Source organism: Panicum hallii, chromosome 6 (assembly GCF_002211085.1).
Source record: "Panicum hallii strain FIL2 chromosome 6, PHallii_v3.1, whole genome shotgun sequence".
Classification (NCBI taxonomy): domain Eukaryota; kingdom Viridiplantae; phylum Streptophyta; class Magnoliopsida; order Poales; family Poaceae; genus Panicum; species Panicum hallii.
The window spans coordinates 44,513,789-44,541,621 of NC_038047.1; the positions used below are offsets into that span (position 1 = coordinate 44,513,789).

General features: G+C 54.6%; 6 protein-coding genes and 1 long non-coding RNA gene across 10 annotated transcripts; 3 read left to right on the forward strand and 4 right to left on the reverse strand.

The window, feature by feature from the left end:
- Nucleotides 1–1,225: 1,225 nt before the first annotated feature.
- On the reverse strand, nt 1,226–2,730 carry LOC112896218 (transcription factor PCF2-like). The gene has a single exon (XM_025964140.1). The coding sequence runs from the start codon at nt 2,599–2,601 to the stop codon at nt 1,504–1,506; it is 1,098 nt and encodes a 365-aa protein (XP_025819925.1). The 5' UTR covers nt 2,602–2,730; the 3' UTR covers nt 1,226–1,503.
- A 2,534-nt stretch (nt 2,731–5,264) lies between these two features.
- LOC112898019 lies at nt 5,265–7,809 on the reverse strand. The gene has a single exon (XM_025966433.1). The coding sequence runs from the start codon at nt 7,488–7,490 to the stop codon at nt 5,415–5,417; it is 2,076 nt and encodes a 691-aa protein (XP_025822218.1). The 5' UTR covers nt 7,491–7,809; the 3' UTR covers nt 5,265–5,414.
- Nucleotides 7,810–11,655: 3,846 nt separating this feature from the next.
- On the forward strand, nt 11,656–13,944 carry LOC112896924 (sorbitol dehydrogenase). The gene is made up of 3 exons (XM_025965045.1): nt 11,656–11,998; nt 12,460–12,527; nt 12,625–13,944. Exons 1-3 carry the CDS (start codon nt 11,872–11,874, stop codon nt 13,534–13,536), a joined length of 1,107 nt encoding a protein of 368 aa, XP_025820830.1. The 5' UTR covers nt 11,656–11,871; the 3' UTR covers nt 13,537–13,944.
- Nucleotides 13,945–15,194: 1,250 nt separating this feature from the next.
- LOC112896927 (dehydration-responsive element-binding protein 1J-like) lies at nt 15,195–16,072 on the reverse strand. Its single transcript, XM_025965046.1, has one exon. It carries the CDS (start codon nt 16,024–16,026, stop codon nt 15,319–15,321), a length of 708 nt encoding a protein of 235 aa, XP_025820831.1. The 5' UTR covers nt 16,027–16,072; the 3' UTR covers nt 15,195–15,318.
- Nucleotides 16,073–17,773: 1,701 nt separating this feature from the next.
- Nucleotides 17,774–18,558, reverse strand: LOC112897872 (dehydration-responsive element-binding protein 1I-like). Its single transcript, XM_025966261.1, has one exon. The coding sequence runs from the start codon at nt 18,531–18,533 to the stop codon at nt 17,826–17,828; it is 708 nt and encodes a 235-aa protein (XP_025822046.1). The 5' UTR covers nt 18,534–18,558; the 3' UTR covers nt 17,774–17,825.
- Nucleotides 18,559–20,413: 1,855 nt separating this feature from the next.
- On the forward strand, nt 20,414–22,638 carry LOC112897906 (traB domain-containing protein). 4 transcript variants are annotated; one of them, XM_025966305.1, is made up of 7 exons: nt 20,414–20,840; nt 20,936–21,051; nt 21,182–21,270; nt 21,362–21,436; nt 21,570–21,749; nt 21,844–21,942; nt 22,093–22,638. In XM_025966305.1, exons 1-7 carry the CDS (start codon nt 20,503–20,505, stop codon nt 22,345–22,347), a joined length of 1,152 nt encoding a protein of 383 aa, XP_025822090.1. In that variant the 5' UTR covers nt 20,414–20,502; the 3' UTR covers nt 22,348–22,638. The 4 variants fall into 4 exon arrangements, with proteins under 4 accessions (XP_025822090.1, XP_025822091.1, XP_025822093.1 ...); XM_025966306.1 differs by having other exon boundaries at nt 21,847–21,942; XM_025966308.1 differs by having other exon boundaries at nt 20,415–20,840; nt 21,570–21,662; nt 21,847–21,942.
- Nucleotides 22,639–23,044: 406 nt separating this feature from the next.
- LOC112897908 lies at nt 23,045–27,108 on the forward strand. The gene is made up of 3 exons (XR_003229786.1): nt 23,045–23,381; nt 26,793–26,940; nt 27,034–27,108. It is a non-coding gene; the product is annotated as an uncharacterized LOC112897908 (long non-coding RNA).
- Nucleotides 27,109–27,833: the final 725 nt, after the last annotated feature.

The following is a 27,833-nucleotide window of genomic DNA, read 5'->3' on the forward strand; positions in this document are numbered from 1 at the left end:
GCATGGCCAACCAGACTTGAAGCGATGCGCCGATGTGATGTGATGGGAGGAAGCATCCGCATCCGCATCCGCACCCGCCGCACCAGCAAACCCGCTTTGCCGCGCTCTCGGCACTAGTGGCGAGCTCGTGGCTGAACTCAGCAGCCTGTGTGCGAGTAGGCTCTGAACGGAAAAGCCACCCGCTTTCTCTCAGTAAGTACTAGTACAGCTTCCGTCCGTTCACTCTGGCAGTCACTCAGTGACAGTGAGCGAGCAAGGTTATTATTTATTGAGGCAAAGGGCGCAGATGCGGTTAAAATGCTTTCAAGCAAACCCCTTCCCTTTTGAAGTTGTCTTTTTCGTCCGGGCATGTCGGCTGCCAAATGCCGACGCCTTTTTTTCCCTCGCGCTCTCTCTCTCTCTCTGACCGGTAAACCGTACCAGCCTGATCTGTGCGTAACGGTATTCATTCAAAGCCCATGGCAATGCAACCGCGCGCGTGTTCACGTAACGGGCGCGCGGCAGGATTTGGAATCCGGCGTGCGGATATTCGCGGGGCCCGCGTCCTCGGGCCCACCAGCTGACCCGGTCCCCACCGCGCGGAGAGACAGGGGGAGCGGGACGCCGGGCGGGGCGGGGCGGGGCCCACGGACCCCACCGCCGGTAACCACCATTCTCCCTACGCGTGTCGGGGCCGGCGCCACCAGCCGCGAGCGGGCGGGGCCAGGTCCCGGGGCGGACCCCACGCCTGCCGCGCCGCGCCCGCCGCGCAGCCAGGCACCCCACCACGCGGGGTGGGCCCACCAGGCGGGCCCCGCGCCACCGGTCACGTGACGGGCAGCCCGTGCCTGGCTGGCTGGCCGCCTGTCCCCACCCCCCACCCGCGCCCTCGCTCTCTCTCTGCGAGGGGGAGCCGCACGGTCCGCGAGGGCGCGCGCGCGCTTTGACCTGACCCACCACACCACTTTGCTTGCGCCCGGGGCCCCCCCGCGCCGCGCTCCCCCACCGCACCCCGAACCACCACCGGGCCCCACCGCCGGAGCCACAGAAAAGCAGCCGACCCCACCGCCCGGCCGTGTGCGTTAAATTTTGCCCCCACGTACGCACGTGCTCGCCGCTCCGCCTCGCCTCCCCTCTCCCTTCCCTCCCTGCCGTGCTCTGCACCAAAACCCCCATGGCTGATGGCCCCATCCCTTCCTCTCGTCAGAGCAAAAATGGCGACACGGCATAACAGAAAGATTATAGATTAGGAAAGGATCGTTAATTAAGTGAACAAATCAGCTGCTAATTCCATTTGCATTACATGCTTCTTCATCTTCTTCTGCTCCTACCACTAACACTGGGTCACTGAGCCTGAGCCTAAGACGGAAAGCGCGCACGCACACACGGCTGCCTGAGCATCGCGTAATTACTAGTTCATCATAAGGAGGAGGATTGCGAAAGGGGGCAAAAGATTAATTAAATTAGAGGGAAAGGAACCAAAGCTTTGTGGGTTGGACTTTCCGGGCGTGCGGCGGCCGCGCGCTACTCCTCCGGGCTGGAGTCGGACACCGGCTCCTCGTCGTCGTCGTCCTCGTCCTCCTCCGGGTGGTCCACGTCGCTCCGGCCGCCGCGCCGCTGCTCGTGGGGCCCGGACCCCGGGTGCTGCAGGTGCAGCTGGTGCTGCTCCGCCGAGTTGCTGCTGTGCGACATGGTGGAGGCTTGCTGCTGCTGGTGCTGGAAGTCGGCGACGTTCACCGCCGTCGGGAACACGGCGGTCTGCGCGCCGCCGAGGTTGATGAGCTGCGGCGCGGACTGGATGGCCCAGAACTGCGTGGGCTGCGCGGCCGCGCCCCCCGCCGCGGCGCCGGGCTGCGGGACCATCCACACCGCGGTGGCCTGCGGGATCATGCGGTTGGCGCCGCCGCCGGGGCTGCCGGCGGCCGGGACCGCGAAGACCGGGACGAGCCCCTGGGGCGCGCCGGGCCCAGTGGTGATGGGGGCGAGGCCGCTCGGGACGGAGATGGCCGCCCCGCCGGTGCCCTGCAGGAGCGGGTCGGCGATGACCGGGTAGTAGGCCGCGGGCGCCGCGGTGGCGAGCGGGGACGCGCCCGCCGCGGCGCGCGTGGGCTGCAGCTTCCGGCGGCGCTTGGCGGAGGACTCCTCGCCGTCGGCGACCATGGCGAGGGACGAGGGGCTGGAGGAGGAGGAGGACTGCGTGGGGATGCGGAGGACGCCGTCGACGGTGGTCGCGATCGCCGGGACCGTGCCGGTGCCGGTGGCGGCGATGATGGCGGGCTCCGACTGCTGCAGCAGCCACCGGATGGTCTCGCCGTCCGACTTGTGCCCTAGCTCCCGCGTGAGCTGGAAGATCCTGGCCGCGCACGCCGCCGGCATGCGGATCCGCCGCCCGCGGCCCTCCACCTTGGTGTGGCGGTCGCGGTTCCGCGGCGGCGGCTTGCTGCGCACCACCGCCATCCCGCCGAAGTACTCCACCGGCTCCGGCTTCGGGACCATGAACCCGTGCATGGGGATCGCGCCCATCGCCACCCCCGCCGCCGCCGTCACGCCCCCCGCCCCCACTGCGTGCTGCCGCGCGGCGGCCTCGCCCTCCTCCGCCCTGTGCTGCGCCTGCGCCTCCATGGCGCGAATCGAAACGAGGGGTGGGATTGGATTGCCCTTGTACTCGCTCGCTCGTCCCTGCCTCCCCTCCCAGCGTGTGAACGCGGAGGTGGGGCTCGCCTCGGACGGTTTACTTGGCTCGCTGCCTGCGCGTCGGGCGAGCGAGAGAGAGAGAGAAGAGAGCTAGATTTATCGCGCGGTGTCACTTGGCGGTGGGACCAGGACGCCCGGGGCCACCGCCCAACCGGGTCGTGGTGAGGGGCCCGGTGCTGACCTGTACCGGGCCCCGCCGCATTAATCTGCGCGCCCGGCGCGCATCCGACGGCCCAGGGCGCGTTGTCGCCTGCCCAGCTTCCTGACTGGCGGGGCCCCCCGCGCATGCGGGTCAAATTTGCCACGCATTCATGAATAATTAAGGTGTATTATGGGATCGGGTATTTGGATTAGGGCAAGCATTAGCATGGGCATGGCCTTTAACCTGACTCGTGACCTCCCAGCTACTCCAAGCCCGGACCAGCGATGGGATAAATTAAGAAAACAACGCGGGACTCTAAATGACAGGTGGCCCCGGCGCGGGGTCAGTGGGGACGGGGCCCACCGGCTATTCCGGGACACGCGTCGCGGGACGAGTGGAGGCTACGGTCCGTGTAGCGTGTACGGGGCTCCGCGCACCGGGAGCAGTGGATCCGGAGCGGGACCCCAGGGGTGCGCTGGGCCCAGCTGGATCCAACGCGAAAAGTGGGGACCACCATCTGCCCAGAGATATCGCGGGGGGGTCCATGCGCAGTGAATGAGTGGAGGCCGCGTGCCTTTGGTTGCGAGTTCATATGTGATTCTGCAATGTTCACTGTTTACGAACACAAAGATATCTAGGAAGTCTCATCGAAGCAGCAAGGGGACGGGAACCGATCAATATTTGCAAGATGTTCGGCGTATCTGGGCCTAATGCCAAAGAGTTTCTTTTTTATAGCGGGCTTCAACCGATGAACCGAGGTCGTCAGCCCATTTCAAGAGCTAACATGGAGGAGCGCAAGGACGCCGGCACCCTCGCCATGGGCATCTCTACTCCCCTCCAACCTGCTTGACAGTTGTCGCGTGATGCAAGTTTCCGAGTTAATATTGGATTCATTTGCGCTTAATATTGCACTCGTTTTCCTGTTTAATATGTATCCTCTTGGTCTGTCAACCAAATAATGTTCTGAAGTTGTCTCCCATTTTGGGGCTTCAAGTTACCCCCTTTTTATTATTTAATAACACTCTTAGTCCCCAGATAAAGTTTCTTATCGATTTCTTTTCTTTCTGCAACACTAGCTCAGTTGATAACAGCGCTAAAGAGAAGCTTCTACCTTTTGCAAATTTGACTGGTCAAGAAAGTTACCAAAGCCGCGACTTGAAGAAGGTTCTTTCTTATTTGGAGGGTAATAATTCTTAAAGCTTAATTGATGTAAGCACTGAGGGTAATACCAACATCCTTTCAGCCTAGCAAACATTGCTTGTGTGTTTGATGTAACAGCAAGGCTCGAGTCAAGACATGTGGTATGGCCTTCCATTACTAAATTCTTCATTCAGTCTGATACAATTTGTTGTTGAGAGGATACGAACTCATCATGTACTGTATTATGATGCATCAGACTATTAACACATATGGTACCTTGGAAGCCTACAGGGCTTTGAAATTCATTTCAGAATGAATCCCTTGAGCATGTTAGTACTATAGCTTCCAGCTAATTGCTCACAGGAACTGGCCAAATATTTAGGTGTTTGGTGAGTTAGATTTTAAACCCTGTGAGTATTTATTTATATGTGCGAGTAGTTGAACATCTGGTGACTTAAACTTCAGGAATTGTAACTGGCCTCTCTAATGTTAATGTATACCAGGTATCAAAGTTCGAAAGAAAGGAGGGAAACATATCATGCTTACATAGTTTTCCTATATGTTCCATAAAAAATGCTGAAAAATAGAAAGTTTCAAGCTAATTTTAAAACTAACTGGGAATTTCACCTACAACCCCGAAAAGCATTTTGAAGAAACTAGCACACAAAAACATGGCAATGCTCATTGCATCACCCATGCTTTGGCTTATCATGTCTCTTCAATACAGAACTAGTACGCGGCAAAACAGAGTTTAGTTTTTGTGACCAAACTTGTTCCAAGATTGATTTTGTGGTCTTAGAAGTTCCCTTGCTTGCATCACCTGAGAAGTTTGTCGAAACACTGAAGCTGATGGAGCACACTTATGGAGCGAGAGATTTTGAGACGAGCAAAGATATAAGCCTGTTGCCACCTGGTACATTCTATCTTACAAAAGTTGATTCCATGTATAGGAGGTTCTACAACAAGAAGGCATCCGACGACATTGCTCGGGATAGCATCATTGTCCGCAATGGCATAGCAAATGGCCTGTAGTGGTGAAAACATATAGCAAAATAATGTTGCTACTAGATTGTCGGCATTGTTAACTGTAACTGTTGTTCAGTTTGATGTATTATGTTTAGAACTCCCAGTTTAGCCATCATGCAAATGAGTTCACCCTAAACTCTCAGCTTGTTTTTTTGCTGAGGACGAAACCCCCCTTGTTTCCTGATGCTCGTTATCTTTTGTTATTCGATTGTGCCTGTCCAGAACTTATGAATTCACATTCCAGATAATATTATTAGGAAAGCAAACTCTACACTATACATCTTACAGTTTACACTGAAAGAATGGCTGGAAGGAAGAGCACAGCACACACTCACACTGCCGAGCTGATCCCTAAAGAATGCTGCTTTACAGTGAACTGGAACCGTACCAATGTGCCAAGCTGAGCTGAAGGTGTCGGCTGCAATCTGCTGCCCTACACCTCGACCGTCTTCTGGTTGAGCGCGGTGTACCTCCACCTCTCCTTCTCCACGAAGTCGGCGTCCAAGAACTTGGCCACGAACGCCCACAGCCTGTACGCGTCCTCGAAGTTGCTGAGGAACCCCAGCGACGCGTTCACCACCAGGATCCCCACGTCGCCGCCGGCGTCCTTCCTCCTCTTGCCTGGCGTGACCACGGCGCCCTCGTCGCCGGTGGCGGCCCTGTGCTCGAGGACGGCGGCCCTGTCGGCCTCGTACTTGTCGGAGAACCAGATGTTGCGCAGGAAGCCGCAGGTGAGGGAGATGTTGTGGCGGTCGGCGAGCTTCTGCACCAGCGGCGGCGCCACCCGCTCGCCCTTCCAGTCGAACACGTTGAAGGCCAGCGACGGCCCCCGGTCGAACTTGACGCGCGGGCCGTACAGCCTCACCAGCTGGTGGCCGCTCTCGGCGTGCGGGTGCCGCAGCTTCTGCAGGGCCACCACCAGCCAGTTGCTGATGCAACGCAGCCGATTGCCGATGGCGATGAGCCCCAGCGCGTCGGCGTGGTCAAGGCCCCGGCACTCCACCTCCATCACGCTCTCCCATTCGTCCTTGGCGAGCTGCTCTGTTTCATGGCCGCCCGCGTTCTGTTCTCTCAGCTCGTCCGCGTAGAAGCCGCTGAACTCCGCCGCGTCGACCTCGCGGATCTCCGGGGCGTCGCCGTTCTCCGCGGCGTCGGGCTGCAGGTTCCTGCTGCGAGTGATGGCGGTAGAGCTGAGCGGGCCGGAGAAGGAGCTGGTGGTCTCGACGTCGGCGTCGTCCAGCGCCGGGTCGGCGAGCTTGGGGAAGCTGCGCGAGTGCTCCAGCTCGGTGGAGTAGCCGTCGTGGAGCGACCAGCGGCGTGCGGGCACGATGCTGACGATCCCGATGCTACGCGCGATCACGGATCGCTCCAGCGCGGCGAGGCTGGACCTCTTGACGAAGAGCCCCGCGAAGCCGGAGGGGTTCTCGCCGAACACCTTGAAGAAGTTGCAGACGATGAAGTCCGGGCGGATGAGGGAGAGCCCGAACGTGTCGAGGTCCTTGGTGCCGAGCGCGCACGCGTCCAGCGCCACGTGCCACCCCTGCTCGTGCGCCGCGCTCATCCACAGGTACGGGTACCTGGCGCCCGTCATGCGGGAGGCCAGCGGGAACACAAAGAGCCCGCGCCGCCCCCCGCGCCGCCGGCCACGGGCCAGCTTCTTGCGGAGGTCGGTGCCGTGGATCCTCATGCTCGGCCAGGCGAAGCTCGCGGACGTGACCTCGGCGCCTCGGCGTCGCGCGCTCTCGGCCATGGCGGCCACGGCCTCGCTCTCGTAGTCGTACACTGGGAGCAGCTGCCTGCCGGACTGGAACGAGTAGGACTCGGCCAGGAGCCGGAACGCGGTGGTCCGGTTCGCCGTGCACACCATGGTGTACTCGTCCTCGGGGATCTTGAGCGACGCCATGATGCGCCTCGTCACGGCGGCGCCGATGCCTGCCGCGGCGTCCTCGCATTGCACCTGCGCCCGCAGGCTCGCGGACTTGTACGCGATGTCGAAGAAGGGCGGCTGCCACGCGACGGACGGCGCCGCGGACGACGACGTGGACGGCAGGGACGAGTTCATCTGCGCGTGGGAGAAGAGGTTGATGCCGGTGTAGTCCAGGCACACGTGGCGGTCCAGGTGCTGGTACTCCTCGCCCCGGATGGTGTCGGCGCGCGCGAGCGCGCCGTACAGCGGGAACGCGGCGGCGAACTCGGCGTAGGCGTCGGGCAGCGCCGGGAGCGACTCGTGGTTGGTGAAGTGCGCCCCCGCGAGCAGGCCCGACGCCGCGGTTTTGACGAAGTTATGCCGCGAAGTCCGAGCCGTGGTGGTGACCGTCGCCGCCGCCGCCGCGGCCGCCCCCCGCTTGGCGCGCACCGGCACGCAGCCGGGCAGGCACAGGTAGAGGTCGCGATCGCGATCGCGTTCCGCCCCGTTGGACGCCGTCGGCGCCATCTCGTCGCCGCCGCCGCCTCCCCCTCCTCCCGCGGGGTTCTTGCTCCTGAGGTATTTGTTGATGAGCACGAGCATGGTTGCCTCATGGATGGGGGGAAGAACTCTTGTCCCCGCGCTCCGCGAGATGCCGTCCGCGAGCGGGTCGGACAGCGACGGCGCGGCCGCCCAGTGGCCACATGCGGCGCCGCCGGCCGGCCGGCCGCGGCCTGCGCCCCCCTTGCCGGGTCGCTTCCCCCTTGTTGCTAGCTAGCTTGCTCGTGGGGTGTGGCCGCCGCTGGCCTGATCAACGCCGCGGTGCGCGCCAGTGGCTCTCCTGCTGCCGAGGAAAGCTTTGTTTTTGCAACCGGAAAGTTTTCGCTTTTCAGATAGCAGTAGTGTGGCTCGCGGCCCTCAGCAGAGTGACAGCAACCTACCAAGGAAAGGCAGGCTCGAAGCATCCGGCTCACCTCACCTCACCTCGCCAGCGCTCTCATCGGGTCAACGACATCGTGCTGACCAAGTGACATGATTACTTCTATTTCTATCCTACATAGGATAGGATTTTCGTTTTTTCTTCTTTTTCAAAAAAGGATAAAGAAAGAAAGAAAGGTGGGTGTGAATGTCGCCAACTCGCACAATTCACGGCCTGAGCTTCGTTTTCTTCCACCTCTTGCGGTAACGGGCCTGTTCGTCGCGTTCGGCCGCCATGACTGTCGTAGAGCATGTGAATCCAAAGAAATTACGGCGCGGCTTCGGGTGATTAAATTCCAGTCCATCACATCAGATGTTTGAACACTGATTAAGGAGACTAAATATAAACTAAATATAAAATTAATTATATAAATGGAGGCTAATTCATGAGACGAATTTATTAAATTTAATTAATCCATCACTAGCATATATGTCTACCGTGACATAATATGGTCAAATCATGAACTAATTAGGTGAACTAATTAGGCTTAATAGATTTTTCTCGTGAATTAGCTCCATGTATGCCATTAATTTTATAATTAGATTATAATTAATAATTTTAATTGGTGTTTATCCGAATCCAAAAGACCTTGCTCCACCGACTAAAACTCCGAGTCACATGATCGGTTGTTTCGAACGGCGCCGGACACCGAAAGAACGAGGAGGAGAAAATTCTCAATAAATTGGGGGACCTCTCCCGCCGGATAGGACGGCAGCTCCGGCCACACAAGCTGACTGTTTCAACGTAGTGCGGCGACGTGACGAAGATACCATTACGAGCAGTGAGTGCCAAAAACAGCAGCTTTGTTCCGGGCGTCTTCTCTGTCACCGGTGGACTATAGAGCGACTGCGAGCGCGAGCGAAAGGTAGGGCGGCGGTAAAACGCACGGCCGGCCGCGCCATGGAACGGAGAAGATGATGGAGGTGACCGGTGACAGCGCCGCGTGCCGGCCGGGAGCGCCGCCCTGGAGCGGCTGGGTTGACCAGTCCCAGCATCGTCGCCTCGGCTGAGCCCATTGACAGGGCCTCCCTCCCTCCTCTGATCAGATCGCGCTGCCGGCGCCGCAGCACGTAGGCATGACGGCGGCGGCCGGTGGCGCGTCCACGTCGGGGGAAACCTCGCGGTCGCACGGCACATTCTCAAATGCTTTTTCTTTTAAAAAAAATGGAATGTGCAGCATAGTATGTGGTGCATGCTGCATAGGTAGTACACGTTACGCTTCCTCCTGATGAGGTTGGAGTACAGCACAGTAGCAGTCGCCGTCTGATATGTGCGGTTTTGCCGCAGAGGAGGAGGTGACTGTTGACCAAGCTAGAGCTGCCTGAAGACGGCTGGAAAAAGAAGTTCAGGGAACTCCACACGGGGCCTCCCTGATTAACCTGCTAGCCCTGCAAACAATCAGCCAGAACTCGCGGTGGCCGTCGAGGTCGTCCTTGTCGATCGAGAGGAGGGCTGAAAGGGAAGGAGGCAAAAAAAAGAGAGGGGGCAAAAAAAAGGCAGCATGATTGACTGGGGCCGAGGGCAACTGCCACGGCGATGGCTGAGGATGGGCAAGGCGAGGCGCGGCGCCGAGTGGTGGGGGTGGACCGCACGCCCCGCAGCCCGCGCGACCGGTTCAACGATCGCGACGCCGTGGAGAGCCCAGCCGCCGACGCCGCCAGGAAAATATCCCACGCGGTTTCTCGATGCTCTAGATGCTCTGCGGGACATCGGATCCGTGGCTGCTCTGCGACTGGTCCGCGCGGCGGCCCAGCGGCGTCGCCGGCCGCCGCCAGGTCGCCACGGCCGGGTCCTCGTTCTCACCGCTTGATGTTTACCGTAAGTGGCGAGAGGGGGAGAGAGGCCGACGGCGACGCCGGTCGGGCTGATGGTAAAAGGATGCCACGGTAAGTATGTCCCCGCCGGCGTGGTGAAGGGTTCACCACACTAGCTTAAAGTCAACGATTAAACTGCTGCGACGGCGAGGCGTCGAGGCGGGTCCACCATCATTTGGCTGCGCGTGGGGCCAGCGCGCCAGCGGGTGTCTCTCTGTGACTGACTGTGAGGTGGGGTCCGGTCGCTGGGATCCGGCGAGTCAACTGTCAACGCAAAAGGGTTGTTATTTCATTTGCTAACGTTGCACAGTGCCCTGAAGGTGCAGGTACAGTAGTACTATCGTGTTAAACGCGGCGCTCATCAACGACATGTGTGCGTGCTGTACGTCTGTGCCTTGATGGCGAGGCCGGGCACAAGGACATTCTTCTCCCTGTTTTTGAAGCTTGCTTATCATGTTCCTTTTTATTTTATTTTTTGAATAAATGTTTATCCTGGTTCGGAGAGGATGCAAGCTAGTAGCTCTTAATTGCTCCTGATATTAAGTGCCTGTTTGGAAGGAAGGCTGGTTTTGCAAAAAACCCCGATGTAAAATACCAGTAAAAGAATTTTTTAATCCGATCTCAAAATCCTACTTGGATGGGCTGTAAAATAAATAGATCCACACCGGTACTCGACCCTTGCACCGGGAAAAAAATAATCATCACATCGCTGTCGGCCTACGTTAAAAATACGATGAAAGCCGGGTGCTCGTCCTCCCTCTCGGTCGCTCTCTTCCTCTGCTTGTTGCCGTCAACTTCACCCCGCAGCTATGGCGTACTCTCCTTTCATCCATGGACCTGGTTCCATCTCCGGATCTCCCCCTCCCTCCTCCTACCTCAATCCCGTTTCCCCATCTCAATTTGCACCTACGGGATCTAGAAGTGCTAGCAGCCCCGATCCACACCACTGCCGCCATGGATCCGCGTTCGAGGCCGTGCAAGTAGGGCCGCACCGAAGCTTGTAGTTTACGTCACGAATGATGAGCTGTTGCAGCTGATGACAAGCCCACATGGTCAGGCGACGCTGTGATGGCAACAACGAGACCGCCGAGCATGTCAGGCCATCAATGCAATCGCCGCTGGCGAGCCCTCATCGGGATAAAAAGCACATTCGGACGTGTTGGCCTAACCCAAAGCGTCGCAGGCCAGCCCAGCCTAGCCATTCTTATTAGCTGCGGCCCATTTCATGATAAACTCTCCCTCCAGCGGCGGGCACACGGACTCACTCAATCATCAAGAAAGAAAAGAAAGAAAGGAAGAAAGTCATAGAGAAACGTCCTGATAGCAGACACCGACGGTGCGTCTTGTTCAAAGTTGAGGCCTGCGTCATTTTACATGAAAAAGGAGCTTTATTCTTGTAAAACAAAATCCCATTAGATTTTTTATTTACTTTTTAGAAGAAGAAGAAGAAAAAAAGGAAAGCTTAAGGATGCGTCTGGTGTCAACAGGCTGCTACCGCCGGTCGCCGTCTTGCTTCCGGACGCGACGGGATATAAAAAAGCTGGGGCCGCGACACGCATCAGCCACCCACCTCGCGCGCCACAGATCAGATATTCATCGTTCGTCGGTTCCAGGGTCACTCACGCACGCACGCACGCAACACATACCGTGATCACCGGCTCCATGTCCATCCATCGATCCACAAGATTCTGCCTGCGGCGGCAGCCAGAGCCAAACCACAAAGGTAGCCAACGGATGCCAAGTGATCGAGCTCCAAGATAATACCGTGAGCCAGGTGACCACAGGTACCTGAGCGCCGGCGCCTCATCCCGGTGGTGGCGGCGAGGAGTGTGACACTGTGGGAGAGCGAGCGGCTGCGTGACGGAGAGAGAGAGAGAGAGAGAGAGACGAGGAGGGCGCAGGCCAAACATCTCACGCGCCCTCCACTGTCCCTTTCCCGCCGTTCCCAACAGATAAGCATGGCACCGCGGGCCGCGGCGTGGACTCTTGTGCCGCTACAGCCCGCAGGCCTGCCTAGAGATGCCGTCCGCGTCCGCGTCGGCATCGGCGCCGGCCGGCGTCACTCCCCCGCTATAAATTCGTCACATCGCCCACCTGTTCTGAGCACAGTGCCTACCTGTCAGTAGGCGAGTGAGGTCAGCGAGCGAGGGGCCGAGGGAAGGGGAAGGGGAGAGCCGAAGAGGAGAGGGGGATGGGGAAGGGCGGGCAAGGGAGCGACGCCTCGGCGGCGGCGGCCGGCGAGGTGGAGGAGAACATGGCGGCGTGGCTGGTCGCCAAGAACACCCTCAAGATCATGCCCTTCAAGCTTCCGCCCCTTGGTACGTACTCCATCAGATTCAGGCTGTCTCTGTCCGACATACTTCCTGCTGCTTGTTTGCTCTGTTCTAGGATTTCGCTGGCGGATTACTACCTCTTTGGTGCAGAAATCCCGGTAGCCCTGACAAGTTTCAGTCTTGTTTACATTATCCTGTCTTGCTTGCACGTGCGGAATATGCAGGTGTAGTAGTCAGGAATCTAGATCGCGGATTTGGGTCCGCCTTGGTGTTTTCCCCAGTTTAGGAATTAGAGTGTATTCTTCTTTTCATGGAAGCAAAATCTGCGGTCAAAAGAAGGGGATATGGCACAGCTAGGTAGCGTCATCTGCCAAATCACTAGAGTGTCAGTCACTAGGCAAGAAGGCATATTGTCTGCCTTACAACAAGGTTTTGGACAGTGTCAGAATGCAATTACAGGAAGTGTTTCAGTAGGCATGCTGACAGTGAAGTCTGGCATTTTCCAGGCCCGCATGATGTCCGGGTGCGGATGAAGGCAGTGGGGATCTGCGGCAGCGACGTGCACTACCTCAGGGTGCGTCATGCGTGCGCCTCATCTCCTCCTCTCTTGCTCATCCGATCCAGCACTTCACTTGCTGAACGAACGAACCAACGAACTGAATTATCTGCAGGAGATGCGCATCGCGCACTTCGTGGTGAAGGAGCCGATGGTGATCGGCCACGAGTGCGCGGGCGTGATCGAGGAGGTGGGCGCCGGCGTCAAGCACCTCGCCGCGGGCGACCGCGTGGCGCTGGAGCCCGGCATCAGCTGCTGGCGCTGCCGCCACTGCAAGGGCGGGCGCTACAACCTCTGCGACGACATGAAGTTCTTCGCCACCCCGCCCGTGCACGGCTCGCTGGCCAACCAGATCGTGCACCCGGCGGACCTGTGCTTCAAGCTCCCGGACGGCGTGAGCCTGGAGGAGGGCGCCATGTGCGAGCCCCTCAGCGTGGGGGTCCACGCGTGCCGCCGCGCCGGGGTCGGCCCGGAGACGGCCGTGCTCATCATGGGCGCCGGGCCCATCGGCCTCGTCGCGCTGCTGGCGGCGCGGGCCTTCGGCGCGCCGCGCGTGGCGATCGTGGACGTGGACGAGCACCGGCTGGGCGTGGCGAGGTCCCTGGGCGCGGACGCGGCGGTGCGGGTGTCGGCGCGGCCCGAGGACGCCGCGGAGGAGGTGGCGCGGATCCGGGCGGCGCTGGGCGGCGCGGAGATCGACGTGAGCCTGGACTGCGCCGGGTTCAGCAAGACGCTGGCGACGGCGCTGGAGGCGACGCGCCCCGGCGGGCGGGTGTGCCTGGTGGGGATGGGGCACAACGAGATGACGGTGCCGCTGACGTCGGCGGCGATCCGGGAGGTGGACGTGGTGGGCATCTTCCGGTACAAGGACACCTGGCCGCTCTGCATCGAGTTCCTGCGCTCCGGCAAGGTGGACGTGAAGCCGCTCATCACCCACCGCTTCGGCTTCTCGCAGCGGGAGGTGGAGGAGGCATTCGAGGTCAGCGCGCGCGGCCGCGACGCCATCAAGGTCATGTTCAACCTCTAGGTAGCTTGGCGGCTGCCGGCTGCTCGCGCTCCGGGGATGAATAAAATAAGGTAGTGGAAGTGGCGCCGTCCGTCGGCCGTCGCTTGGTCCTCGGGCGAATGGCGCATAAAACCCTGGTCGGTGGCGAGGATGCCACGGCGTTGGATTGGATTGGATTGGAACTTGGAACAACCGTGGCTTTGTTGCTTCTTTCGCTGCTGGCTGTGTGCTCGTGCTGTCGTCTGATGGCGTGTTCCTGATCGATGCGCGAAATTTGAGCTAGAGTGAGTCTGTCAATCGGAGGCCGATGACTTTTTGGCACTGAACCAAGGGATGATGACCCAACTGGAGATCCGAGACCTCGAACTGGAGGGAGGGAGACTGCCATTTTTCTTTTTTCTTTTTAGAAAATAGACTGTCAATTCTTTTGGTGCCCAGCTCTCCCCGGAATGGGCTTGGATCCGGGCAGCCCGTTCCTCCACTAGGCCCTTTGTGCACGCAAGCCGGCCCACGAGAAAGCGCTAGACTGCTACTAGCGCCGGCCGATGACGGTGGAGGTGACGCGCGCTCCGAAGATGTGTGATTGCGACTTGACCGCTTGGTATGGTCGAGGCGTCGGGCCATGGGTGGCGGAAGACGACAAGGACCATCTTTCTCACGGGCCCACATGGGTGAGCGCGTGTTTCAAATTGAACCGACCGAGGGTCGACCGCCTCGTGACTTCGGGCTTAAGCTTCCCGTGCTCGATGCGACGCCGTCCTCCGTCACGTCCGGCGCCCAACAGACCCGGCCGTGTCCGGCGCAGCCGAGGCCTCGCGGTGCACAGGACAGAAACCACCTTTTCCTTCCCGGCCACCCATTCCTTCCGGAGCGCGTCTCCGGGACCAAGAGTCCAAGTCCCCGCCGCCGCGCGGTGACGCCAGGGCTGCCGTCGCCGGCGGCCCGATCCGCGTGCGCCCACGTCTCCCCGGGCTCCCACTTGCCGACTCCCGGCCTCCGCGGGCAAGTGGGGAGAGAAGTTGCTGCCTCGATTCACCCGTTGCTGCCACTCGCTTCTCTTTAGGAACGGTCTCGGTCACTTGAGATACATGCTACATGTGGTAGTTCTTGCAGCAGTTCATTCTACAGTAGACACGTATATCCCATTTGACTTCTTGAGTGGCACCGATTATCCAAATTAAATTCCAACTCTTTTTCGAGGTGGATAAAATGCTGGATCTTTTTCTGGTACTCATGGAGTAGTAAGGACTGTAGGAGAATTCATTTATCAGCTACTCATCGCAGTTTATTCTTCTCGACACGTAGTACATCCGTTAGACTTTTGAATGTCTACGGAGAAAAAATATTATGACTTCTATGACAACGATAACTTGTACAATAATACGTAGGCGGTTGTGTCGCAAAACAACCACTTCGTTCTCCTTCCTCCCCCTCAGTTGCTCCACATCACCAATGTAATTGTCCTAACTCTTGTTGTTTGAATTGATAAAATGTTGTCCCTCTAATTTTTCTTTTGGCACTCCTCAAGCATTAGTCGGACCGTCGGAGAGTTCATTCATTAGTGCATCATTTTTTTCAGGTTCAAGCAACGGTTTAGCAAAATTTGAGTAGAACCCACCAAAACCACCCACGGATCAGATCCAAATGCCATTATTTCCAGTTCCATTAAAATCTGAAAGGACGGGGGCAAATCAGATTGTTTAATTCCTGCCCGATTTGTTGCGGGGCACAAACGAAACAGATGATCCTCTCTGTTCTACACTTCTACTCCTACTCGGGTCCTCGAATCATGGGAGCTGTAAGCTAGCTCCACAGCTCCACTTCTCCGGCCTCGCAGTCTTCGTCGTCCTCCGGGCAGTCCGCGGCGGTCGGCGGCGGGTCGATGAGGAGCCCCTGCGCCAGGCTCGCGTAGTAGGATCCGGCGTCCATGCCGCCGAACACGTCCAGCTCGAGCAAGCTGCCGTTGTCCAGCACCGACCCTGCCGCCGCCGGCGCTTCAACAGCCGCCGGCGAGGACGACCAGGCGGCATTGTGCTGCGGAGCGGCGTCCCCGCCGTGGCGCCGCAGGAACCCCGCGACGGCCTCGGTGGCGGCGCGCTGTACGTCGGCCAGCGGCGGCAGCTCCGCTGGGGCGCTGCCGGCGGCGGGGCGCGGGACGTCGAGCAGCCAGGCGGAGTCTGCGAAGTTGAGGCTCGCGTCAGTGCGGCAGAGCGCGAGCATGGCGGCGTCGTGCGCGCGCGCGGCGGCCTCGGCGGTGTCGAACGTGCCCACCCAGAGGCGGTCCCCGCGGCTGCCCGGCACGCGCACCTCGCACACCCACCGCCCCGCGCGCCCGCGCCGCCGCACCCCGCGGAACACCGGGTGCCGCGTCTCCTGGAACTTGGTCCGCCCCGCGGGGCGCTTCGGCGGGGACGGCCGCCCCGACGATCCCCTGCCGCTCTCCTCCGCCGGGGTGGCGGAGCCCGGAGGAGGCTCGGTGGCGCTCTGGACCTGGACGTACTCCATCTCCATGGCTGCTGCTGCCGGCTCGCTGACCGTCTGCTTCCTGGTCTCGGCTATGGCGCTGCGCGGGTACGGGAGCGCGCGTATTTATAGGTACTCCCCCGGCGTCCGGTGCTAGCCGACGATTTCCTTGATTTCGAGAATGGGAACACGGGTTTGGTTTGGCCTTTGGGGGCGAGGCCGGGCAGAAACTGACGCGACGCTTGCCTGGTGATGATGGCAACGAGTGCGGCAGCTTGTGATGAACAAGTTGCCTTCTTTCCCTGTTGCTCTGTGTATGACATGTTCCGGCAGGCGGGAACCTTCGTGTGGCACAGTGGTAGTGGAAACCGGGTGCTGGGCGCGGAGACCCGAAGGCGGGCGTCGCCGTCGCCGTCGCCGCGGCCGGGGTTGCTTAGCCGCTTGGAGTGCGCGGTCGGCCAGCCGACGGCGTCGCGGCCTGCCCTGGTTCCCGGGACGAGCGGAGCGGATAGCCGGGATACCCCACCCCGGCCGCACCTGATTTCGCCGGCGGCGGCTATTTCCGGTATGCTGAGGCACCCGTGGGCGCGGCTGCTGTTTTTTTTTTTCTCTTTGCCTCTTTCGGGAAGGCTGCTGGCCGATCCAAGATAGTACTACTTCTCTACTAGAGGAGACCATGGCAAAGTTGGACACTTGTACGATTTAGTCTACCACAACGCGTGCGTTCTTTATGCCGCAGTAGCAGCCACATGCCCAATGGCCAGCACTTTTTACGATTTGCCTTATTTGAGACTGTGTGCCCATATGGTTATAGATTTTTTATTTATTCCGATCCTGTTTGGAATCACGATCTTGACAGCATCTGTGTATGTTGGAACTTGCAAACCGCCTTTGTGTTAGCAAGTATATATGTAGACCGAAAATTAACCTGGCACCTTTGCCTTTCTGTCAAAGAGGATAAGCTTGTCACCGGCTCTCACCGTGCCTACGAGGCAATGACCTCGTTGAGAGAAACACCAACATCCAAGATAAAACCAATCGGAAGGCGCATGGAACCTTGAAATTGAATTCCATTCTAATAATTATGATTTAGATATAAATCTATTAACATAAAATATATTTGTATACTATGGTGATCATATAAGGAAGATACTTATGTGCTATATTTCTACTATAGAGGAGTGAGCCAAGTTACGAAATAGAAACATAGCTTGGTGGTATAGAATCAATTTCCATCTCCCAAATTCATATGAATTTGTATATCTAAACTTTGGACAAAGTTATTAGAAAGTGGCGGGATGTTAAATTCTAAGCAGTCCAGTTTATTACGTAGATTTCAATTCCTCTAAAATGAGAGGATCCGAACGACCCCTAAAAGAAATTACATCCAATTCGGAGCGGGATCAAGATCAGAGCCGGTGATTACACGAACCGGTCAGCATGGACATGTACTTTGAAGCTTGTTCAGAGTAATAATAATTTGTTGCACAAGAATTTCTGAAGGGGTAGCAGCATATTTTCCTTGTTCAGAGTATGACGACGATCCAGTGACAATTTCATACAGAAATCCGTGATGAAACTACGGCCATGAAACCCTGCAAATTCCAGGCTATCCAAGTGGGACCTTGGCAATCCATCCAGATGTTCTATTCTATTTCTATCACAGTGGTCAGAGAGTCGATTCAGGAATCACAGTGCTGCCTTACTGTTCATTTCGGATAAACGGAATGTTCAGAAACAAGACTAGGATCGTGGACACATTACCTAAAGTAGCAAAACGCACAACAACAGCGTGGAAACCCAAAAAGGAAAGAACGAGAACACATAGTAATGTACAAGCGCATGTTTCAGTAGGCCCAGAGCGGCACGGCAGCGTCGTCGCAGTCCACGTCGTCGCAGCACGACGCGTCCGACGCCGGTGGGTCCATGAGCAGCCCCTGCGCCATGCTCGCGTAGTACAGGCCCGCGCCCATGTCGCTGAGCACGTCGTCCATCTCGAACGGCGAGGCCGTCCCGTCGTCGCTCTTGGCCGTAGACGCGGCGTCGTCATCGTCTTCGGCAGAGTGCGGCGGCTCCGAGGTGGCGGACATGGCGTCCTCGGCGGCGGGCCGCGTCCGGAGGAACCCCTCCACGGCCCGCGCCACGGCGCGGCGGAGGGCGCTGCCCTCGGCGCCCCGGAGCGCGGGCGGCGGCACGTCGAGCAGCCACGTCGAGTCGGCGAAGTTGAGGCGGCGCGCGGCGGCGGCGCCGCAGGCCCCGCGGAGCGCGAGCATGGCGGCGTCGTGCGCGCGCGCGGCCGCCTCCGCGGCGGCGAAGGTGCCGAGCCAGAGCCTGCAGCCGCGGCGGCCCGGCACGCGGATCTCGCACACCCAGCGGCACCGGCCCCCCGCGCGGCCGCGCCGGCGCACGCCGCGGAACACCGGGTGCCGCGTCTCCCGGAACTTGGTCCGCCCCGCGGGGCGCTTGGCCGCCGCCGCCGGGGACGGCGTCGAGGTCGACGCGACGGAGGAGCTCGTCGACTCGCAGGAGCTCCGTTTCTGCTTGATCTGGCACATGGTCGGACGCCGGTAGCTAGCTAGCTTGGAGTGTGGCGAGGACTGAGAGGAGCGGTGTGTCGTGGGGGGAACGGCGGTTTGGATGGCGCGTATTTGTAGGTGACCGATGCGGAAGACAAGACGAGAGGTGGGCGTGGAAACTGGCTCGTCGTCCAGTGGGCGGACCAAGCACACAGGTGCCGCCGTGGAGGGCAGAGATGGCAGGGCAATGCTATCGGGTGGCCCGGTTGGCTGCATGCACACTAGTGTGCCTAACCGATTCGCTGGCCGCCAAACCGTGCCGGAAACAGGCGCGCGCTCATCAGCGGCGCCCCGAAAGAGACGGAGGCTCGTTATCCGTTTGAGCAGCCGGGGGAGGTGAGGTGCCTGGCTAGAACCCCCGGCGCGCGAGCGAGACGACAAACGGTAGCCCGGAGTGGAAAGCACCCGCAAACCTGCGTGCCGCGCCACTTGCACGGCGCCGGAAAGCAGAGCCCAGCCCAAACCTGTCCCGGACTTGTCGGAGGAAGACCAGGTGAACGGAATGGATGGAAATGGGACAAAGCCGAGATCGTAGACGGTTCACGGTTATAACCTACCGTATCTGGAGGTAATCCCAATCTACGGCCGCCGGGAGGCCATCGACGGTCGCCTCGAGCTGACGAGAGCTCCACCGCGGCGGTGACATGCACGGTGACGCGCGCCCGCGCCGCCGCATCGGATTTCCGCCATCCGGTCTGACGAGCGTCGCTGTCGGGAAAAGGAGCGCCGGCGTCTGCTCTCTGTGCAGCCACCACGGCAACGCAGCCGGAGGCAGCTAGCTGAAGGATCAGGAAGGACCGTTGACCGGAGAGCGTGGCTTACCAGATCAATCCTACCTCGTGCGTGCAGCAACCATTGGAGGGGTTTGCCACTTCCACTCGAGTGAAATATAATACTCCCAGCCCGTCAATGGTGGATGCTTGTGCTTGTCTTAGGCTCTTACCCAGTAAAGTACCGTTCCTTGAGCCCTTATCAGCGACAAACTATGCAGATGTCAACGACGATCCGTGACGGCCCAAGGACGAGTTTGTTGACTGGCTGGCTGGTGACATCAGGCCTGACATTGCGATTGCGTGGTTAACTACTGCTGAACGCATTGACGGCTCATGAGCCGCCGGTTTCAGTTCAATACTTTCAGCACCTGCAATCTATATATCAGAGGTTCCAAGAGTTGGAGCCAACAGACAGCTAAATTGGCAGTTTGGCAATGCTTGGTCGTTTCATCTAACCGCCCACTCGTTTTGTAGCAACGCATTTAAAAATTAAAACTTGGTCCCTTACAATTCAGGAACAGGAATAACTTCGTTTTTTGTAGGACAGATCATAAATACTCATGTATTGGAAATTAGGACTGAAATATTTATATTAGTGACACCGAGTGTAGGGGCAAGCCATCATTTTCCTTAGTTTTGTATTCTCTGTTCATTCAGAATTTTAGATCATACTCCTGACTCCAGCTGGGAGGGGTACAATCTTCTATTTTCTGACCTCCATGTTGTCTATTCATCTGCTCAAGACATCCTCAGTTCCTTAGTTTTTACTAACCATTCTGACCTGAATTGGTGTTTAATCACTCCACTTGTTTTTTGGGTGCTCTGGATTGCAACTGCTGCTTTTCATTAGATGCTTAACTACCTAGAAATCATGCAACGTTGCGCATTTAAGGGGAAAAAACAGGCCTAACGCTGCAAGGTCAATCTTTTGTTACAACTGCGAAAAAAAAATCTTTTGTTGAAGGGGAAATGGTGCCCTGGCCTGAAAAAAAAAAAGATAGCAGACAATTTGCAAAACGAAGGATCCGTGGGCCGGTTATCTCTGACAAGAGCGCGGCTTGTCTTTTCTAGTCGCAAACGCACCGGGGCCGCCCAATCCCGCGGCCCCATCTCCTCTCCCCGCGTCGCGCGGCCGCGCGGGCACCACCCGCCAGAAGCGCAGCAGATCGGCCAGGATGGCAGCGGGGCGCACCCCGTCCGCCACGGCGGCGTCGTTCCCGCCGCCGCCGCCGTGCTTCGACTACCGCGCGGCCGTGCTCGCCGACACGCGCGCCGCGGCGGCGGCGGCGGGCAACCCGGCGCTGGCCGCGCTGGTCGAGTCCGGCGCGCTCGTGCGCGTCCCGCGGCGGCGGTTCGGCCCGGTCCCGGCGTGGCGCCCGCCGGACTTCATGGAGCCCGAGGAGGTCTGGATCCTCGGCACGTCGCACCTCTCCCCGGACTCCGTAGCCGACGTCGAGCGCGTCCTCCGCGCCGTCCAGCCCGACAACATCGTCGTCGAGCTCTGCCGGAGCAGGCAAGGACTCGGTACACTTGACACGCTCGATCAAGCATGGCCGTTTGTTTCTTCCTCCGGAGCTAATCGATGCCGTTGCAGAGTCCTCACTGCAGAGCTGGGATTATGTACGTGTCCACCGACACTTCCGACGAGCCGCTCTTGAAGTCCAACATGTTCTCTCTCGGCGGCGCCAAGTTCTTCGGCGCAGTCAACCGAAGCATCAACCTCGGTAATAATGGGCTGATACGTAGCACCCTCCCCCTGTGACTAGTGTTTCTGTTCTTCACTGCTCATCGGTCATGGAGCTAAAGTAGCTGACTGAGACCTTCTAATATTGCTGATCTTTCTGGATGCTGCAGGTGGACAGAGTGCTCTAGCTCTGCGTTTGCTCCTCGCCGTTTTCTCTTCAAAGATTTCTTCCGGCGCGAACCGGCCATTCGGAGAGGAGGTGATTCCTCAGGCCATTGTAGCCTGAAAGTTTTCTTCAGAAACTTTGAGAAAATACAGGGGCTGAATTCTGCTGCTGCATTTTCTGTCAGTTTCGAGCAGCTAGGAAGGTGTCTGAAGACATCGGTGCTCAGCTCGTTCTTGGGGATCGCCCGATTGAAATAACTGTATGTGGCTGGCTCTCTGTGCAATATCCCCCCCTTCCAATAGTTTTTTTTTTGTACACTAATGTTGGATTGCGAGCTCTGCAAAAGTTTACTTGCTAGAATTGCCGAAGCTCATGTCAGATTGTTCCTGCAGCTTGAACGAGCATGGAAGTCTCTCACCTGGGATCAGAAAACAAAGCTAGTGATCTCATTGTTTCGTGGTATTACTTCGACAACTGACACGCCAGTAAGTTCTAACATTCACATTTTCAGTCTTATTTGCCTAAAAGAAATCGTTTTCAGTGTTGTTTGTACAAGAGGATGCGAGTACAAGGTATAATGTACTGTGAATCAAATGCTGAGCAATCAACTATTAGTGGCGTCGTCTTACGTCTGTTGACGTTCTTGTTTGATTATTGCCACTCCAGCAGGAGGAGAAAACTGCCGTCAGCCCATACGAGTTGTATCAGAAACTGAGCACATCATATCCCTCACTGTTGCAACCTCTCATACATGAACGCGACATGGTATGAGCATGATTCTCAACAACCTATCTGAACCTTCCAGTCTTTCAGAACATGCAATTCTTTGAATCTGTTTACTGTATCAAGCTTTGCATGATACTTCAATTATCCAAGCTTCCAACCTTGACTTAAAATGTTGGTGCCTTCTTTCAGTTCCTTGCATGGTCGCTGAAGAGGAGCAAAGCTGTGAACAAGAGCAAAACTGTTGTCGGAGTCGTAGGAAAGGGGCACATGAATGGTATAGTGTATGCATTGATCTCTGATCAAGGGGACTTGAGGTTTCGTGACCTTGTCGGCAGAGCATCATCTGATACCTGGGTTAGCTCACTCATCAAGGGCCTGGTCAGGGACACAATAATAGGATTGGTTCTCTGGGCTTTGTATAAACAGCTGCAGGCTCTGCTATAGTTAGTGCTGCTGAGCTTCATCTTGGTGACTGCACAATTGAAATACTGAATAACTGAATGTTACTAGCTAGCTGTGGATTGAGGGTTGGATTGCTAGCTCTGAATGCAGGATGTATACATTTGTTGAAGCTCAGATCAGATTGTTATTGCAGCTGTTCCCTTTGTTTGTGTCCTGTGGCAAGAGTTGTAACCTGCTCCTCTTCTTGAGAGGCCCCCTGTACTCAGTCCTACTCTGTTTTTTAATAAATGTTCAGGCTAACCCAAGGGTTCGCAGTAGTTCCGGTCAAAAAAAGCATGGAAATACCGTACCATTGTTTGATAACTGCTGCAGCAGGACGAGAAAAATGTCGGCAGCCCATATGAGTTGTATGAGAAACCGAGTACTTAATATCACTCATTGCTGCTACATGTCTTAATTTTCCAACCAGGATGCAGCCATATGTTTTCGGGAAATTTATCCACAGGACACTGCGAAAGTATGGTTCTGTGCAGAACACACTGTCGAAGTCGATTTTGTTTCCAACACACCGTAAAAGCGCTATTTGGTCTACCACATCGCATCCAATAGACTATTCATTTTCAACTGAGAGGTTAGATAAAAGGACTGTTTTGCCCTTTGCTGGGGTCTACTTGTCATCTTCTTCCTCACCTCTCTTCTTCTCTCTTCCTCTCCGTCCCCCGTCTGCTGCACATCTCCCATCCTATCTCCTCTCTCCATGATGGTTTGGGCGATATTATGCTTGCATGCTAACAGGCAGGTGTGCGCACAGGTGAAGTATAGGCAGGTAGCGACGGCATGGAGCTCAAGCGGCACAACTCGCAGCGGTCGATGGCTGGAAGGTCGAGTGGGCGGCTCGCGGCGACTGGCGGCGGTGATGGTAGAGAGCGCGAGCGCAGCAGCTGCATGAGCGAGTTGCGGAGGGAGCAGAGCAGCAGCTCTGCCAGCTCTTGAGGTTGGGAAACGGGAGATAAATAGAATGGCGGAGGGAATGAGAAGATAAGATGAAGAAGATGGCACGTGAGCTGCTGCGAAGGGTAAACTTATCTTTTTACCTATCTCCTTGTCAGATATAGTTATTTTATTTGATTTAGTGTGTTACAAACCAAATAGCGCTTTCATGGTGTGCTGGAAACAAAATCGACTTCGGCAGTGTGTTCTGCACAAAACCATACTTTCGCAGTGTCCAGGGCCGTCCCGGGAAAATTCGAGGCCATGTACCAAACTAAAAAATTGAGACACAATAAGATATATCAAAAATGGTACCTATGTTGTATAATCATTACTTGAATAGCATCATTCTTTTAGTGTTCTTTGAAATGAAGTCTTCAATGATATGCTCATAATCAATCTTCTCCAACATTTCGCCTTCAAGTGCTATTATAACCAAATTATTAAGTCTTTCTTATGTCATTGTAGAACACAAATAAGTCTTCAATAGCTTTAGTTTAGAAAAGCTTCACTCTGCTGATGCAACGGTCACAGAAATAGTTAATAGAACTCTATATGCAATAGTTGCATTAGGAAAACAACCATACTCCTTTAAAAACCGTAGAATTTCAATAGGCCTCATTCTTTCTTTTGGAATGAATTCTCGTAAAAACTTCAACTCCATATATAATTCTTTGGCATCAATATCAGATTTTTCATCTTTTTTAGGACAGCCTCAAGATTATCACAAGAAGACTTCAAGCCTTGGTCATCCAATGATTGCAATATTTCCGAAGTAAATAAGAAACCGATCTTTTTTGGTAATCTTTGTACTGCTCAAATCTCGTTGTAAGAGAGGCAATAGCTTGATCAACAAGAGGTACAAAATACTCTACTCTAAATAATTCCTCCGGAGATATTGTGGCAATATTTATGTCTTCTAGATTCTCATCGTATTGCCTCTTTCTTTTAGTTGGTCTTTTTTACGAAATGTTGTACCAATATCCATCTCAAGTGCAATTTCTTTGGTTGACTCCAAAGCTTCTAAGAAACCAGTTTTCCTATAGCCCTCGAAGAAAGAAATAAGCCCTTGCACTTCTCGATAGCAACATCAATAAGCATATTCTTTGCTTGCATTTGTTTGCTTACCAAATTAACAGCATACGGTACCTCATACCAAATGACTACTGCCACTATAAATTCATACTGTCCAAGTTCATTATTTGCTAGACCTTTAGCCTCACTACTCTTTCCTGGATCATTATCAGTATCAGATATCTAAAATTAAAATAAGGAAAATATTTTAAATATATGAGATAACCAACAAAATTACATCATTAATTCAATACCAATATGAAAAATGATTGGTACATGAAGTAGAGCCTCCCGAATGTCTGCACATTGAAATCTGATAGCTTTAAAACTATCAATGGGACTCTCCCATCGTGTAGCTGAAACTGACTTGAGAGTCAATCCAGATATGTTATCTTTTAGAATATGCCATTTTTTAGTAGAGTTAGCAAACATTGTGTAGATACGTTGGATGATTCCAAAGAAGTCTTTAGCTTTGCCACAAGTCTTAGTAGCCATATCACAAAGTGTTAAATTAAGGCTATGACAACCACAAGCAGAATAGAAAGCTCTAGGATTTACATCCAAAAGTTTCCTTTGTACACCTTGACATTTTCCTTTCATATTTGACCCATTATCATATCCTTGTCCTCTCACATCATCTATGTCAAGATCAAGAATCTTTAGCTCATTCTCTAGCACGTCAAAAATCGTTTGTCCAGTCGTGTCATTTACATCTAAAAATCCTAGAAAGGATTCTTCAACGCGAACATGACCTGATGATGAGTCCGTATATCTTATAATTAAAGATATTTGTTCTTGGTGACTTGCATCAGGGTACAATCAAGTATGGCAGAGAAATACTTTACACTCTTTATTTTCTTAATAATTTCAGACTTAATAGCAGAAGCAAGCAAGTGTATCAACTCATTCTGAATCCTAGGACCAAAATAATGAACTTAGTTTCTTCATTTGTAATACGGCGGACATGCTCTTGAATAACTAGATCAAATTCAGTCAACATCTCTACTAAGCCCAAGAAATTCCCATTGCTATCATCATATAGTTTGCTGTTACTTCCACCAAATGCAAGATTATGCTTGGCAAGAAATTTTACTATGCCCACAATTCTAAATAAAACTTTCCTCCAATGGTCCTTTTCTTTCTCAAGTTGTCGCTGAGCAGCTTTATCAATAGTTTGATCAGTTTGCAATCTATTACGCAACTCATATCAAGCTGTCATGCTCAAAACATGATCTGCACCTGTCTCATGCTCTTTGAGTATCTTCCCAAGATGTGCCCAGTCATTATAACCCTCATTTGCCAACTGACCTTTTCGATGCCCTTTTGTAAATAATTTACAGCTGAAGCAAAATGCTCTGTCGAGTTTCTTAGAATAAACAAGCCAATCCCTATCACAACTTTCTCCATTTGATAGAATTTTATTATAGAATAGTGAAGAAAATCTTCTAGAAAACCTGTCCTTAGGCCCCTTCTAAATTAATAGGTCTCTTTTAGGCCCCTTTTGTGCTAAAATGTCAACTTGTTTACTATCAAGTGAATCCCAATATCTTGGATCAAATATATCAGGCAAAAAAGAGTCACCAGCATTTAAAGAAGGATTCAAGTCTTCACTGTTATTGCCTATCTGAGTATTTGTGTTGTCAGGGAGAGCTTCCTCAACTTCAACATTATTTTCTAGAGGATCTATAGGATCATTGTCAGGCGTTGGATTATCAGATGACACTTGTGACTGTTGTATAATAAACCTATCCATAGCTCCTCGCTGAGATTGGACTAATTTCTCTATTCTTTGTTTTTTTCTTACGCTTTTGCGAACCCGATTCAAATTTTCTAGAACGATTTGTAGAAGACATGGCTTCAATCTTTGAACACTATTCCAGTAGGTGTAGGTGTCTAGATGAAAAGATTAAAAGAACAACATTTAGAGATCGACCCACTACTCATTGTGAATGAATTGAAAAAAATGATTAATATTACCTTCAGCCTTCAGGGCGTCAGCACCTCGCTCGCTGTTGCCATCAGGTCGTCACTCTCGGTCGCTTGCGAATTCGTGATACGCGGCCGGCGGCCGAGGGAATCAAGGCGATGGCGGCGGACGTGGAGACCTAACTGATGGGAATTGGGATAGACAATTGCCGATCGGGAACTGTCCAGCGGCCGGTCGAAGTCACTTTCTATTGGGCTAGTTCGGTGCCATGTCTTGCTAATGGGCCAAAGGCCAATGCGCTGAGTGCTGTGCGTATCTATCTATATATAAAGTACTCTATACTTGGAGGCCCACAGGATTTGGAGGCCCTGCGCGGTCGCTCTTCCTGCACATGCCCAGGGGCGGCCCTGGCAGTGTCCTGTGGACAAATTTTCCTATGTTTTCCACATTGCACTCAACTTGTACCCTATCACAATTTTTTCTGCTTTGTTTTCAGTTCCTGCATTGTCACTGAAGATGCGCAAAGCTGTGCTGTTGCCTATGGATAACTGAAACTAAATTATTGTGCCAATCGAACCTCTTCACCAACAAAATACCTAAGATTCTAACGATCCGAAATGAAGATTCTTTTCACTGTTGATGAGGTACCTTTAGATTCAAATGCCCAGTGCAGAACTCTCCTAATAGCACTGTTTTGTACTACTGATACAAATATACCTGTTTCTGTTGGCTTCCAGTGGGTTGGGCAAAACAGCAAATACTAATAGGAAGTGGATGAGTTTTCCTTTGAACAAACGGGAACCTGATCCTCTAACGTAAGCTACGAAGAGGGATGTCCAACGCTGCATCGCCGTCCATTCTGGATGGCACGTTCGAAGACTCTTGTGCGCCATCGCTGCTTCCCAATACGGCCCAAACACAACCCACGAGAGAGGGAAATGGCACCAAAGCAGGAATTTTGCAGGCAAAGCAACCATCACACTGCTTCTTCCCTGTTTCCCTCATGACATGGTCTTGAAATTTGATGGAGTTTCTGCTGTCTGCCAATCGAGTTTCCTTATAATCAACTGAACTTCCTGGTCTCTGATGGAATAAGCAATTGTTTGGTGCTGTAGTTCTAGCCTGAGATTTAAGAAGAGGACAACATAGTGAGTCATGGATCCAATAAGTATGCAAGTCCATGCTTGTTTTTTCTTCATGCTGTTGCCTAATTAGCCTGAACAGATTCATAAATTGGTTTCTTAGTCTGAGAATTTTCAATTACAGATGGGCACATCTTCTCTTTTTTGTTCGGTAAAAGTGCTGTTAATACTTTCTCTGCAGTTATACTAGTCTCTTACTCATGTTATTTTCTTTTTCTTTGCATAGAGGACATATGTTTAGCTTTCTTTTGCCATTTTGCAAGCACACATTCTGGAATCTTTGAAGACCTGAAATAATTCAATTTCCAAGCATCAATTTGCATGGAAGACAGCAGCACATTCTTATGTTCAGTGTTCACTATCCAAGCATCAGTTTTGCACTGCAGCAGATTGTG